Source organism: Montipora foliosa, chromosome 2 (genome assembly GCF_036669935.1).
Source record: "Montipora foliosa isolate CH-2021 chromosome 2, ASM3666993v2, whole genome shotgun sequence".
In the NCBI taxonomy this organism is placed as follows: domain Eukaryota; kingdom Metazoa; phylum Cnidaria; class Anthozoa; order Scleractinia; family Acroporidae; genus Montipora; species Montipora foliosa.
In genome coordinates, this window is record NC_090870.1 from 52,160,728 (window position 1) to 52,174,521 (window position 13,794).

A 13,794-nucleotide genomic window follows, 5' to 3' on the forward strand; every position below is an offset into this window, starting at 1 on the left:
TTGTCTTTGCATTGTCTTTGCCCGTCCAGCCTCACACTGAATGAGAGGTTCGACGGGCAAAATCTTTGGTTTGGACATTGAATGATATGGATCTATTGAGTGTCGTAAAACCAAAACCAAAGTAATTACTTTGGCCAATCAAAAAGGACGGAGACAATCCAGTAAATCAATCAAAACTCGAAGTAATTACACGTAGGCGACACAAAGCGCCGGAAAATGTGCACGTGCAAGCCACGATTGGTTTTGGTTTCACTTCTGATTGGTTGAAAAAGTGGCGCGAGAACTTTGAACCAATCACTGAGTGAAGTAATCATAAACCAAAGCAATTCGCTAATTACTTTTTACACTCAATTGAAAAGTAGAACTAATTACTATCATAAAAAAATCGCACTTAGACTCGCTTTGAAGAGGAGGCAGACATGAACTCGGAAATGGCCTATTGGGAAGGGCCCCGTTCCTTGTCTTCGCATCAGGCGCTTAATTTGGTGAAAGAGCATTTTTGCGTCCCCACCCGCTCTCTTAAATCTCGTGCTTAAGTTTTTACTCCAGCAACACTTATGTCCAGAAATTGCATGTAATTAGATGCACTCCCAATTTTGACATCCAACTCGAATTTTACCACAATTGCTTGTAATCTCCCAATCTGATTGGCTAATTTGCCGTTGTCGATAAGAGTCTAGACAACGCTGTACGCGTCATACTCGCGTCAATTTGTCACGCAATGTAATAGCCAATCAGGAACGCCCACTTTGGGAAATAAACCAATCATATTGCGAGAAAGTTATAGACAACGCTTGCTCTTTCTTTGTGTCATGATTTTGGTCACGCTCTGAAATAAAAACTCTCTTTGGCGTTGAATATTGTTGTCGATAAGAGTACAGACAACGCTGAACCACTTTCGATTTGTTAAGTATCCCTTGACGTCATCGCACCTGTTTCTAGGTTAAGGTAAGTGTAAGGTTTGGCGTTATTTTTGGTGCGATGGCAGATCCAGGATTTTTCTTAGAAGGGGGTGCAACACTACGGAATGGTGTAGTTGACTGGTGAAGTTTTTTTTTTTTTGCATAATACCAGTTGTATTAGAAAGCCGCGGGGGACGGGGGGGAGAGGGGGTGCGCACCCCCTGCACCCTCCCCCTAGATCCGCCCCTGTGGGGAGGGTAAATGCAGCTGCATTGTGGCTCTCTTTTTTTTTTGAGGACCGGAGTTTAGAGGACTCTGTGGCGCTAATTGTCTGTATTCTAAAAAGAGAGCTGAGAAGAGCAAGGGGACATGCCGTGAGAAGCTTATAAAAATCATCTTGTAGCTAATTACGTGTATTTGGTCCAGCGCTTGTTATTCACTGCAGACAACAGTATTCCGTGTTCCTTTGTCATTTCTCATAGCTGGCTCTCCGAGCCATAACTGCCTCTTCCTCGGTGGATTGAAGGCTCTCTCCATGTATAGTCAATCCATACCTTTGAATTTCTGAACAACGCAGGAGTATTTTTATAATTACAGGAAAGAAGAGAAAGCTAAGGAAAGTGAAAAGGAGAAGAGCGAGAAGAAAGAAGAAAAGAAAGAAGAGTCTTCAAAAGGAGATGAGACGAAAGGAAAAGAGGAAAAAACGAAGGAAGATAAAAATTAGGTAGAAAACGACAAAGAAAAACGTTCTTAGAAAGACGATGTTTTTCTAATCAAAATAAGACCGATCAAAACATCGATAGAGGATAAAGAACCACGCGGTGCCTTTAAACTACGTAAAAAGGGGTACTGGTGTAGTAACAATATAACCAGAGAAGAGCAAAATATATAAGAGTAGCAAGGGGGGTAGGGAGCTAAGCGACGACGACAGCAATGGTAACTCCACGAGACACTTTGCTTTACGAAATCGAAAATCGTACTTTACAAACTGAAAGCATTCTAGCGCACTCCTTTCCACAGTTTTCTAATGCCGGATTTCGACATTTGACGGTTTTGACGACAGACAAAACAAACAACATACATCATACGTGGTGTTTCCTTCCAATCTACTAGTTGGGTTCTTCGCTAACAACAACAACAACAACAAAAGAACATAGTCGAAGTTCAGAGGAATAATTTGCGTTTTCCTAATTATTTCCATGAACCTCGACTGTGCTCTTTTGTTGCTGCACAACTCGAAACTATTGTAGCCTATTGGGGTGGGGGTAAATAACTGCGACCATTTGCGGAACTATAGAGGAGCCAAGCTCATAAGCTTGTTTTTTTTTTCCAAGAGCTTTAATTCCTATCACTGCTTTGAGTTAATCTCTCCGGCAGGTGTTAGTTTTGAAATAAAATAACTTTGAATGAATTCTCCGCCTGTGGTTCCTTTGAATTTGTCGCGAATTTAATTCACTTATCCCAGGACCTAAAGATCACTTCCGGTTTGCCTGCAAAAGTGAGCCCGGAAAAAAAACCCTCAGGAATGTGCTTCACTGGGCTAGGTTTGATGCCGTTCGGAAACAACTCGTTGCTCGAGCAACAGTCCCTATAAAAGCCATGGTTCAAGAAGCGACATCTTCGACGTAATCAAACAACATCCCTTCGCTTGACATATGTTGTTCTTCTCCCTGGACTCCTTCAAAGAAGTGCATCAAGAGGAAACCGTGTCCACCACACTTTATCTCGGCGTGTCGGAAACTGCTGGTTTCTCCCCAAAGAATCAGCAGAAAAAGTACGTAGAATTCAAAACGTCTTTGAGATCAAAATCACCTGGAATGAAAGTTTAAAAAAGAAACTGTCTTCAACAGCAACATTCGATGAAAATATTTCTCGTGAGCAATATAATCTGTGAGACTACTGGGTCACGATAAGAAATGACAGAAGGTAAAATCGCCACCGAAAGAAATACGGAGTGAAACTACTATTGTTAGAGGGAAAAATTCTCTATAGGTGTACAAGATAACTAGCAAGTTGTATTGGGCTGGGGGAGGGGGGTAGGGTAGGGTTTGTGCCAGGTTCGCGTTCCGGATTTTCAGTCTCCCAATTTGTAAGGTACTTGTGCTCACCGATGTACGCTTGAGATTTTAATAGATTAATTATTTTTACTTCACTCGTAAGAGACCAAATCACAGCTACAATAGCTTGATAGCTCAGCAGTTACAGCTGTGTAAACTAATCGTATACGGACAATACTTGGCTACAGTGACCAATATCAGAAACACCTTGATTCACCACTAGATTTTTAAAACCCGTGATGGCAACGAAGATACCGACTCAGCAATTCACTATTGTCAGCATAGATGTACCGTTAAAAAACAGTTCATATAAGAAACCGTGGACCATACCGGGTTTAGGTCTTCCTTGAAACGACGCATGCGTTCTCTCCTCTCCAGAGCCCTTGGATTTCAATGGACGAATAAGTCTGCAAAATTAAACGATGCATGAGACACAGCACAGTTAAGCTAGGGAAGTCTTAAGCCGCTGTTACACTTACACGTTGGAACTTTTAGCTGCAACTTAAGGCGCTTGGAAACAAGTTTAGGAAGGCGTTGCACCGTTTAACAAGGTCAGATGGAACTCTTTTGAACTTCCATTGCGACGAGACAAGTTCACGAAAACTAGAACCACTTTCTGCTTCTGCAACGATCGCAGTGGTGATATAAACCAGAGTTTCACCGCGTAACACCACTTTGTGAAACTGGTGTCGCTCGGTCTTGTTACGCGACGCTGCGTAAGCCAATGAGAAACCGGAACTAACGAGTATCAACTTGTTTTGCGAGAATCTGGTAACAACATTTCTTGACCAGCTTCAACGTTCGTGCACAAGTTTCGATTTTTTATGTTACACTGTACAACGCCTGCTAAAACTTGTTTCGCAGCGGCGTTGCACAGCGCGGCGTTGCACAGCACGGCGCTTCAGCTAAAAAGCGGCTTTACTGTACAGGGGCACATATTTCAAAGAACACGAAATCAAGTTGAGCCAATCAAAACAAACGAAGACAACCAATCACAAATGACTGGGGAGTTTTGACCAATAATAAAGCCGTATTCAAAACAGAAACAATCGCGAGATTACTCCGTCATTTGCCTGAAATGTTTAAAAACTCACTTCAAGTTGGCATAATTCTTCTCGAAATGTTTCTGCAGCTCCTCCAATATTGGTTGGCTGTGAAGTTTTACGAACTGTTCACGGCAAATCTGTGAGAAGCAGACAAAGAGACGTTTCTACGAGTTTTCTACAAATTCATTGAGGAACCCTTGAAACAATAACTACACCATCTAATTGACTAAACGCAAGCGATCTGACCCGAAAAATAGTGAAACATTATAATCAAGGAGGATGAGACACCAAAAGAAGATTAGAAGGTACTGAGGGCTGAAGAAAGCAACATCGCAATTTGAAAAACCGACACAGAGGTAGCAGTTATTGTTTTTAGGGAACAAGGAAACAATACTTGTAACCGCCCATTGCTTAAAATCGAAATTACCGAGGGTATGTCTCTACAATTATCGGTATCTCCTGAAATTGAATATCTAAACGCATTCGATGGGCCGTCTAAAGATCATTAAGGCCATGATTTCGAAATTACCAAAACACTGTGTACTTTCCCTTGCCCAGGCTCAGATCAACTGCTTTTTCGCTTTTAACCTGTCCTGTCCCTTCCCGCCATTATTAGGGAGCTTAAGCAACGACAACGGCGACGGCAACGAGAACGTCACGAATTTGCATTTTTAGTGGGTAAAAACAATAGCTTTGCACGCCCTGCACGTGCGTTTTTCACTTTTGTCCATTTCGTTGCCGTCGTCAGCAAAACAACAACGTGAAATAGCCAAGTTTTTGGTTTTATGAAGAACGTCAGCACTTGAGGATAAATTTTCATTTTCTCTCCTAAAATGGAGAGCCGTTCCGACTGGTGTCATCTTTGAGAAAATACCACACCCTTGTCATATTAAAAACGTTGAAATAGTCACGAAGCGATTACAATAACGCAAATTTATATTTTGAGATGACGTTCTCGTTGCCGTCGCCGTAGTCGTTGCTTAAGCTCCCTACTTTTTTTGTTATGGCAACGGCACAAGTATGGTTGCCGTGACATCACCTGTGTCAAAATCCACTCCTCCCCTTCAACGAAGGGCTAATACGCAAGTCTAGTAAGGTGAAACTCACTCTATTCATCACACCAACATTGGCGGCATGCGTCCAAAAGCTATCGTGCACAGACGAAAAGGTCGCCCCAGATCGCTGACAATACAGCGCAGTTAGCATCATGTGAGTAGAGTCCAGGGAATGAACGAAATTTGGCGGGAAAGCACCGCGCTGTTTTCTAGAGTCGGGTGGAATATGCGGCAAACCTTTGGACTTGATTAACATCCACTGGAGTTTCGTCCGTACAACCTTTCTCGGTGGGTTTTTGGAGTAAGGCTGACTAACATAGAGGCCAAGAGGAGTGTACCAATCCACATAGTGACCTGATAGAGCGATCTGTGTTGCTGATGACGCAAACCAGTTCTAGATGGAAAAACAAAAAGACCACATCAAAATGTTACTTCAATTGCTATGGCGACCATTCGAGAAGCCGTTGGTTGTTGAGGGTCAAATCAGTGATCGTTCTAGCATTGAAGACTTATGGGTCCATGTATTGGAGTGCAAGTAGGACTGCGAAAACTAGCTCTTCAGTCTCACCTGAGAGCGCACCGCATTATAGATTCTAAAAATTCAGAAATATTTCCAAATACACGTGCTTAGAACGAAAACCTATTTGTAGTAGTAGTGGTCGTGGTCGTGGTAGTGGTAGTGGTAGTGGTAGTGGTAGTGGTAGTGGTAGTGGTAGTGGTAGTGGTAGTGGTAGTGGTAGTGGTAGTGGTAGCGGTAGTAGTCGTGGTGGTGGTAGTAGTAGAGTGGTAGTAGTCGTGGTAGTGGTAGTGGTGGTAGTAGTAGTCGTGGTAGTGGTAGTGGCAGTGGTAGTGGTAGTGGTAGTGGTAGTGGTAGTGGTAGTGGTGGTGGTAGTAGTCGTGCTGGTGGTAGTGGGAATGGTAGCACAATTCTACTACTAATTGGGGAGACAAATCAATGAATGATCGTCTTGAAGGAGATCAAATTAAAAAACATGTTGGCCTTTAAAGATAAGGGAATGCCGGAATAGCTTCAGAAAGATTTCTCGGGTCAGGGAGAAAAACTATGTGGCGTCAAGTCCGGAAACCCATCCCGGGCCACATTGGTGAAAGACGATTGCTATCAATACTGCTTTACCTCTGCCTTCCATTGTAAAGATCAGTGAGCTTGATTTCGAGTGCAGCATCTTAACTTTAAATAATACCTGTTTTGAGTTCATTAGGAATAACCCGTTACTTTCCCATGCTTTTCGGTCTAGGTCAACTGGGACTTACTTGAATAGCTCTAGCAGCAGTAAACATTTCTCCGATGCTGTCAAAAACCTTGGCTACTAGATAAGTGGAAGCCTTAAAGACAAGCTTGTCGTCCATTTCCAAGTCTTTCAGCTGACGCTCAATCTGCAGTCGGCCACCGACAAACGTGACACCATACACAATAGTCATGACTGTCTGTTTGACCACTCTACGAGTCACTTTTCCCTCGAGTTCTTTGGCGATTTCTTGACCAGTTGAAGCGTCACGCAATCTGGCAGCTTCTACAAGTTTGGCCACCTGTACAATGACGAGACCCAAACAGCATAAGAAATTTAGAAATAAAATTTAAAAATTCTCCTTTTTTCATGGGAAGAAAGGAGAAATGGGTGGAACACGTACATACGGCAGACTGGACACTCAGAAAAGGTAGATTGGTTTCCCTTGTAAATAAGGCTCATACCTCTTCGTAGACATCTTGTGGTCTATCTGCAGGCATCAGGTTCACCTGTTTGGCGCCATAACTGTCCTGGCCCAGAGCAGCATAATGCTGAAGACCATTGCACGAGCCATCCTGATGCACTGGCTGATGGGAAATAAACTGCGTGGGGTCTGGGGAACGCAATGCGTCTGCGATCTCCATGCAGGTGGCCAGCGTTTGCCACGGATCATCAGAGGTCATCCACCATCCGCGACCCTACAGAGAGAGTTTCATACCTGGTAGAGTTTCACTTAAGGTCTAGCAAATGCAATTCTACCCTTTACAGAAATTGCGGTTCCCCGAAAAGGAATGTTCAAAAGAAAAAACTTAAGAGGCGCGACGAGCAGATGCCTTGTTTTGTTTTATTTCACTATTTGTTTCGTGACAATTTCGTTTTTGTCAACTTCGAGATTGCTTAAGCTCCTTGGTAACGACAATGTCAACGAGAACAAAACAAGCAGAAAAAATGGTTTAAAGAGCAAAACCAATTACTCTGCACGCTCCGCACGAACGCTTTACATTTTGTTACATTTCTTTGCCGTTTTCGTCCTAACCAAAGACGAGGAATGTGGAGAACGTGAACACATGACGATACATTTTCAACTTCCTCTCCAAACATCCACACTGTTTATACCAATTTTACTCCAAGAGAGTTTGCACGTACTTTCCTTCCCGAACGATGTTGAATAATCGCAAAGTCATTAGGACAACGTGAAGTTCTATTCTACATGACGTTCTCATAGCCGTTGTCTTCGTCCTTGTTTAAGCTCCCTAATGGCGTCAAGAGGCAAAGGGTGAACCGCGGAGAGGTTCAGTGGTTTGCGTGTTGAATTTACATGCGGTTTCCCAGCTAGCCAGCGAATACTTCTATTTGAATGTTTAATTCGTCCTTAGAGCAGTTTTCAATATTTAGTGTCGTAAAACCAAAACCAAAGTAATCACTTTGGCCAATCAAAAAGGTCGGAAACAATCCAGTAAACCAATCAAAACTCGAAGTAATTACACGTAGCCGACACAAAGCGCGGGAAAATGTGTACGCGTGAGCCACGATTGGTTTTGGTTTCACTTCTGATTGGTTGAAAAAGTGGCGCGAGAACTTTGAACCAATCACTGAGTGAAGTAATCATAAACCAAAGTAATTATCTAAATATTTTCGACACTCAATTGAAAACCGCTCTAAATGGCAGCCAATCAAGCCGTCTAAATAGTATCTCTACTTCATCCAGAATTAAACGCGCTGCCCGCTTTTGCAATTTGGATAAGCGTTGTTGGACATGCAGCGTTCTGACGCTGTGCTACATAGACATGATCCATGCAACATTATCGGTTTACCTGTTATGTCCACCATGTTTAATAATATTGATGGAGCCATCATTAGAGGAAACAATCGCTTTAGGGTACCTACCGTCAATGGGTTGTTAGCAGAGTCCAGCACATCCTCCATAAGATTGTTAGCATATTGCAGACGTTCATCCAACGACGCTTTCTTTTGTGCACCGTGTAGCGTTACTAGATGAATCTTAAGCCGATCCAAACCTTTTTCTCCAAGAGGAACACCTTTTGCGAACTGAAGCATTCCACGGCTCAGATCATCCCCTGAGTGACAGAAAATATTGAAAAGGTCAATGTATGTAAGCGAGCAAAGCTATTTTGCAATGGGTTGATCAAAACGTATTTCATAGATCTCAGTGTTGTTTAATTTTGACCAAGAGTCTTCAGTGAATAGAACAAAGAGGCTGCTAAGATTCTCTTAGTTGATATAATCGTTTTTACCATGCCATGGAAAGATCAGCCAATCAGAAAGCGGGAAAGTCATTGTTTAGTCGTCAGCTTCTGGCTGAACCTTCCCATCATGCATCGAAATGTGTTAACCACTGTGTCTTCCTTGGTAAAACACATCACTTTTAGTTATAGTGTCTTGATATACCATGGAATGTTTTTACTTGTCCCTTGATATACACCTCAGAGCTTTGTGTGTTCACCGAGAAGATACGAGCGACTCGCTGGACATTCTGTGGCTTACCAAAGTGTTGCATAAATACTAGATTGCACTTTGATGGGAATGTAAGAAGTCTGCACCCCACCAAGTCGATTTCAAGGCTTGTTCGTATTGCATAGAAAGAATAATGAAGTCGAAATAGCTCATTATCCTATTGGTGACTGATTCATTTAATACGCATTCAGCTTGGCTCAATTAAAATCTGCGCAAAGCAACTTCATGCCATAATTACTGTCACGAGGACAAAGTGCGTGACTCACTGGCGTGACGAATGATTGCGCGCGATCGAGGACATTTTCAATACGTAATTTCACAAGCACGATGACGCAGACACTTTCTTCGTGTGAACGGGGTTTTTGGTGCCTTTATCGTAGTAATATCATATTATTATGGCCATCGAGTTTACCATTTTAACCTTTGGCATGGGAACCTAAGCCGTTTACCGCTTCCCTTGGGATCACTTACCTACATGAGAACAATGTGGAGGGATTGGATACACCCTTCCTCGGAAGTCCAAGTTGATTGGCAGCCAAAATACGTGATCACGAAAATGATTGGCGACAGAGAGTTTGTAGAGACATGACATGCGCAGAGAATACTGCTCACGAGCAAGCTTTTTGGATATTCTTCTTTCGTGAATTTGTTTCTTTCGTTCCTCAGGGTCAATTTTTCCCCTGGAATAAAAAGAGATTTCTGGGTAATTAATGGAAAATAAATCAAAGCAAAATAATTGTGTTAGACCAAATTAACAGAGAAAATTTTGAGAGCTTAAACAACGTGGAAAAGAACAAGAATGACACAAGGGTTTAAAGTTTAATATATTTGAACTGCGGAATAACAGGAAATGAAAGTTTGGAGGTGACGTCACTGATGTCTTTGCTATATATGCATTTCTAAAATAATTAGGATAGTACGCGCACCCTCATTGGTCAATAGCTATGTTTTGATGAGAGTATGTAAACACGGCTGTGACATCACACGAATTTTGATTGGTTATATGCTGTCAGACACGCGTTAAGTTATGTCGACAGTTATGCAAACCCTCGACTGCGTCACGGGTTTGCGTAACTGTCTCGAATTCTCCCAACTCCCCATCGTGTTTAGATGAGGCTATGTAAACACGGAAAAGTCCTCTATTGCTTTATTATTATATACTCAACAGAATATCGCGTTTCTGGTTGGCCAATGACTAATGCATAAATAGGTTACAGAGTGCAAAAGGGTGAAGTATGGAAGTTGCTATGGAAGCAAAGCTAAGGAATAATTTTGGTGAGCATATAATATAAAATAGTATGAACTTGATCGTGCACATGATTTCGTGATTTATGGTCACTCGTGATGTTTTGAAATTTCTCAAATTGCACTTGCATTTGACGGCTCGTGCAATTTGGACAATTTTCAAAACATCGTTCGTGCCCATAAATCTATGCACGAAATGCACGATAAAGTTAATACGATTTCCGATACGTATCCAATTAAAACTCCGAACTCCGAACCAGCATCGTTTTGAAAACGCCGTTGTCGTGGGTACGTGTGGAAGATTGATGCTAAAACTTTTCGAAAACAATGAGCTAGCAGACAGTTTTTGTTTTAGTACAAGCCGTGCTACTTTGTTCAACATGTTTCTTTACTTCTTGAGGTTCTTTCAACAGGTATAGATAAATATTTCAAAGCCAGGCAGCATGCCCATTTCTACACTACAAGAGCCCATTAAGCTCCTTCAATCGAGTCTCAAGAATTTTCCGCAAAAAAGACGCCCTAAGAATAAGGAAGATAATAATTATGGTTATCGTCTGTGGTCTCTAGTTCAAGGAGTCGATGAATCAAATAATCGCGCCTCTACAACGCCTCGTGGAAATGGACGCAACATTGTTGGCCAACAACTCCCACCATTGTTGGGCATTACATGTTGCGTCCGTTTGCAAACGCTGTTGCATGCTGTTGCGAGTTGTTGCACGAAAGTTTGAAACTGTTCAAACTCTTGAGCCAACAAATCCCAACATTTATTTTGTTCCGTGATCGCCGAAGTGTTGCGCAACAATGTTGCATCCGTTTACAAAGCTCTTCCAACATTGTTGGGACCACGCACGCGCATTACATATGGTCTCCATGGAGATAGCAACGCACTAACATGTTGAAAACAAGATGGCAGCCGAAGTTTACATCGTCGTATCGGTCGTATCATTCCCACAATACACTGCACGTCCTTACATTGTTGGGAGTTGTTGTATCCACTGCCAACACCATCCAACATCTCATTAGAGCGGTTTTCAATTGAGTGTCGAAAGCAATTAGCGAATTATTTTGGTTTTGCATCTACTTCACTCAGTGATCGGTTCAAAGTTCTCGCGCCACTTTTTCAACCAATCAGAAGTGAAACCAAAACCAATCGTGGCTCGCGCGTGCACATTTTCCCGCCTTTTGTGTCGGCTACGTGTAGTTACTTCGAGTTTTTGATTGGTTTACTGGATTGTCTTCCTCCTTTTTGATTGGCCAAAGTAATTACTTCAGTTTGATGCGTCCGTTCGCACGGGGATTAACACTTACTTGGGTAATTTAATGTCTGTTTCTGGCTGAACAACAGGCCCTGGTATGGCTAAATCCTCATTCCCACCGCTGTTAAACATGCGTATTGCAATGTCTAAGATTCTTTTGTTTGTTCTCCAGGCGCAGGATCCAAGAAAATTCAGGGAGTCAAATATGGCCACCAAATCTTCCTTATCAGTTTTCTCTTCAAGCAGTTTGTCATATCGACCATCTTCATCATAAGCACTGCGAACAAGCTCAACTGCAGAGAGAAACGAAAATAAATATTTAAAATGATAGAATAAGCACTTAATTACTAGCCCCAAGGGAAAGAATGAGTTTTGTTTCTCCAAGATCCTCAGTGTTTCCCGAGGCGAAGCCATCTCCCAACTCAAGAAGAGAGCAAATGTGGGTGCCACCTTACGACTTTATTGCGAAATGAGTAAACAGTTTCACAAATGGAACTTCGGTCAAAAATCAATAACGGAGAAGCTGTTGAATTTTTTCTTCAGTTCTCGTTTGAAAACGTCTATACCTGCCATGGCAGCAAAAAAACATTTTTCTTGACGGTGGCTCCCACACAACCTGATCACGTGCGAGTCGAAAGTTCAAGTTGTTTCCCTAGGGTATTAGTGAGTTTTGACGCATGGCACGTGGCACGCTCTCCTCCAATCGGAAAACGTATTTGCGTTGTGAGGTACTTGTATATAACGACAACATTATGCTACGTCAGTGGCAACGAAAACGCAAACAAGAGGGACTCCAAGCCAAGAAAACGTCACCTCAAACGACTTCGCATAGTCTTCAGTCGTAAGCAGATTATTCCACCATGTTCACGTTCCACAGTACGGCTGAAATATCAAGTAACAAAATTGGTACGAACGGTGTCTAATTCATGTTGTCGTTAAATGAACCAAAAGGCCTGCGGGCACGTACAGCACGACTTGTTTTCCTCATTCAAATAATAATAGAAAGGTAAAGCAGCATCCCGTTAAGGGAATGACTCTCAATTACCAAACCGGTGGAATACAGATATCCAGGAACTCTTCAACAGAGAGAAATTTGTAACAGGAGAATTTTGCATTACAAGCAGCAACCTCTCGTGAACCGTTTCTCGTGAACGCAATTTAAAAAAATCTCTGTAACATTTTGGCTTGCTGTCACGGAATCTTTTATTCCCTGGTAATCTGTTGTTATAAAGAGGCCATTAGAAACAAAGGTCATACGGAATTTTCAAACCTGGCAAGATAAGGTAAGCGCCATCCTTGGTAGCTCTCCATGGCCGTGGTGGGACCAACATTGGGACCGATGTTGTTTCCATGAAAATCTCACCCTGTTTTGCTAGGTAGCCTTTGAACAATCTACACACAATCGGATGTGGTTTCAACACCCCTAGCTTCTTGTCGACTTTGAATTCGTAGGTGTGGTAAAATGCTGGAAGGATTTTCTCTTCCGTCTTATTGTTAAAGACGTTTACATCGAGTTGCGCAGATTTGAGGAACAAGTCGACCAGGAAACAGCCAAACTGAAAACAGAAGAATGATTTGTTACAGTAATGTTATTGAATGAAATGTATTTGAAGTGCGGCCATAGACGAAAGAGAGAAGTGATCGTCTCACTTAGCTGGACAATTTAAGCAATTGTCTCTGAAAGACACCTGGAAAATTCCGGGGGCTTCGACGGGATTCGAACCCACGTGACTGGGTAACCTTACAGAAAATCACAGGATTTTAACTTAGTGCGCATTGTTTGCAATAAATTGTTTTGGCTGACACTAAATTCAAATCGACATATTGGGCATCTGCCCAACGATAGTCTTGATGATCTGTCCTTATATAGCTATATTTCAACTCCACGACACAGAACACAAACATGGTTTACTTTGGTGGTTTCGGCCGAGCACCGAGACCTATAACAGTAAGTTAAACTGCAACCTGTTATCACATTCAAGAACGCTAATAATAACACAAAGAAGAGCTGAGCCATAGTTTACAAAAAATGGCGCTGTCAAACGGAGGCCAGAAAAAACCTGCCAGAAAAAAAAAAACCACGGTGGGGGAAACATAAGCAGAAAATCTGGGTAGGAACCATGTCTCAAGCTCAAAGCCCGTCAAAGCCCATCCTACAAGGCTTTGAAGTCAAAAATAGAAACAAAGGTGATGCCCAACGAGTTTGCCAAGCTTGATGAGTCCCTTGGTCGGGATGAAACGAGCTTCGTAAGACTAACCACGAACAATGTATTTTCAAACATAGGAGTACAAACCGAAAATTAAAAAAAAGCAAGATTTTGAAGGTGTCGGCCTAGAATGATATCACACGTGATACACACCTCTTATATTGGCCTCTTTTCTACCCATGGTGGACTTCGTCTGAATGAAAGTTTACTACAAGAACGGGAAGACCCCCTGGGCACTTACTCTTACCGAACCAGGGGCCCGTTTCTCAAAAGTCCCGAATCTTTACGGGCCATTTCCGGGTGT

The 13,794-nt window shown here is 42.3% G+C and overlaps 2 protein-coding genes across 4 annotated transcripts in view; one reads left to right on the forward strand and one right to left on the reverse strand.

Annotated features, from left to right (window-relative positions):
• LOC137993520 (coadhesin-like) overlaps positions 1–2,313 on the forward strand; it is a 16,929-nt gene extending 14,616 nt beyond the window's left edge. The window contains exon 6 of one of the 2 annotated variants that reach the window (XM_068839434.1): positions 1,500–2,313. In XM_068839434.1, the coding sequence (XP_068695535.1) occupies positions 1,500–1,626 (127 nt within the window). In that variant the 3' untranslated portion in view covers positions 1,627–2,313. The remainder of the gene's footprint in view (positions 1–1,499) is intronic. The other variant, XM_068839433.1, reaches the window with a different exon arrangement.
• Positions 1,678–13,794, reverse strand: part of LOC137993519 (DNA-directed RNA polymerase, mitochondrial-like) — a 23,632-nt gene continuing 11,515 nt past the window's right edge. For both annotated transcript variants that reach the window (XM_068839432.1, XM_068839431.1), the window contains 10 exons: positions 12,554–12,839; positions 11,336–11,576; positions 9,254–9,462; positions 8,195–8,385; positions 6,772–7,005; positions 6,333–6,608; positions 5,113–5,454; positions 4,054–4,142; positions 3,290–3,366; positions 1,678–2,714 (listed from right to left, as the gene is read on the reverse strand). In XM_068839432.1, coding sequence (XP_068695533.1) covers positions 2,665–2,714; positions 3,290–3,366; positions 4,054–4,142; positions 5,113–5,454; positions 6,333–6,608; positions 6,772–7,005; positions 8,195–8,385; positions 9,254–9,462; positions 11,336–11,576; positions 12,554–12,839 — 1,995 coding nt within the window. In that variant the 3' untranslated portion in view covers positions 1,678–2,664. The remainder of the gene's footprint in view (positions 2,715–3,289; positions 3,367–4,053; positions 4,143–5,112; positions 5,455–6,332; positions 6,609–6,771; positions 7,006–8,194; positions 8,386–9,253; positions 9,463–11,335; positions 11,577–12,553; positions 12,840–13,794) is intronic.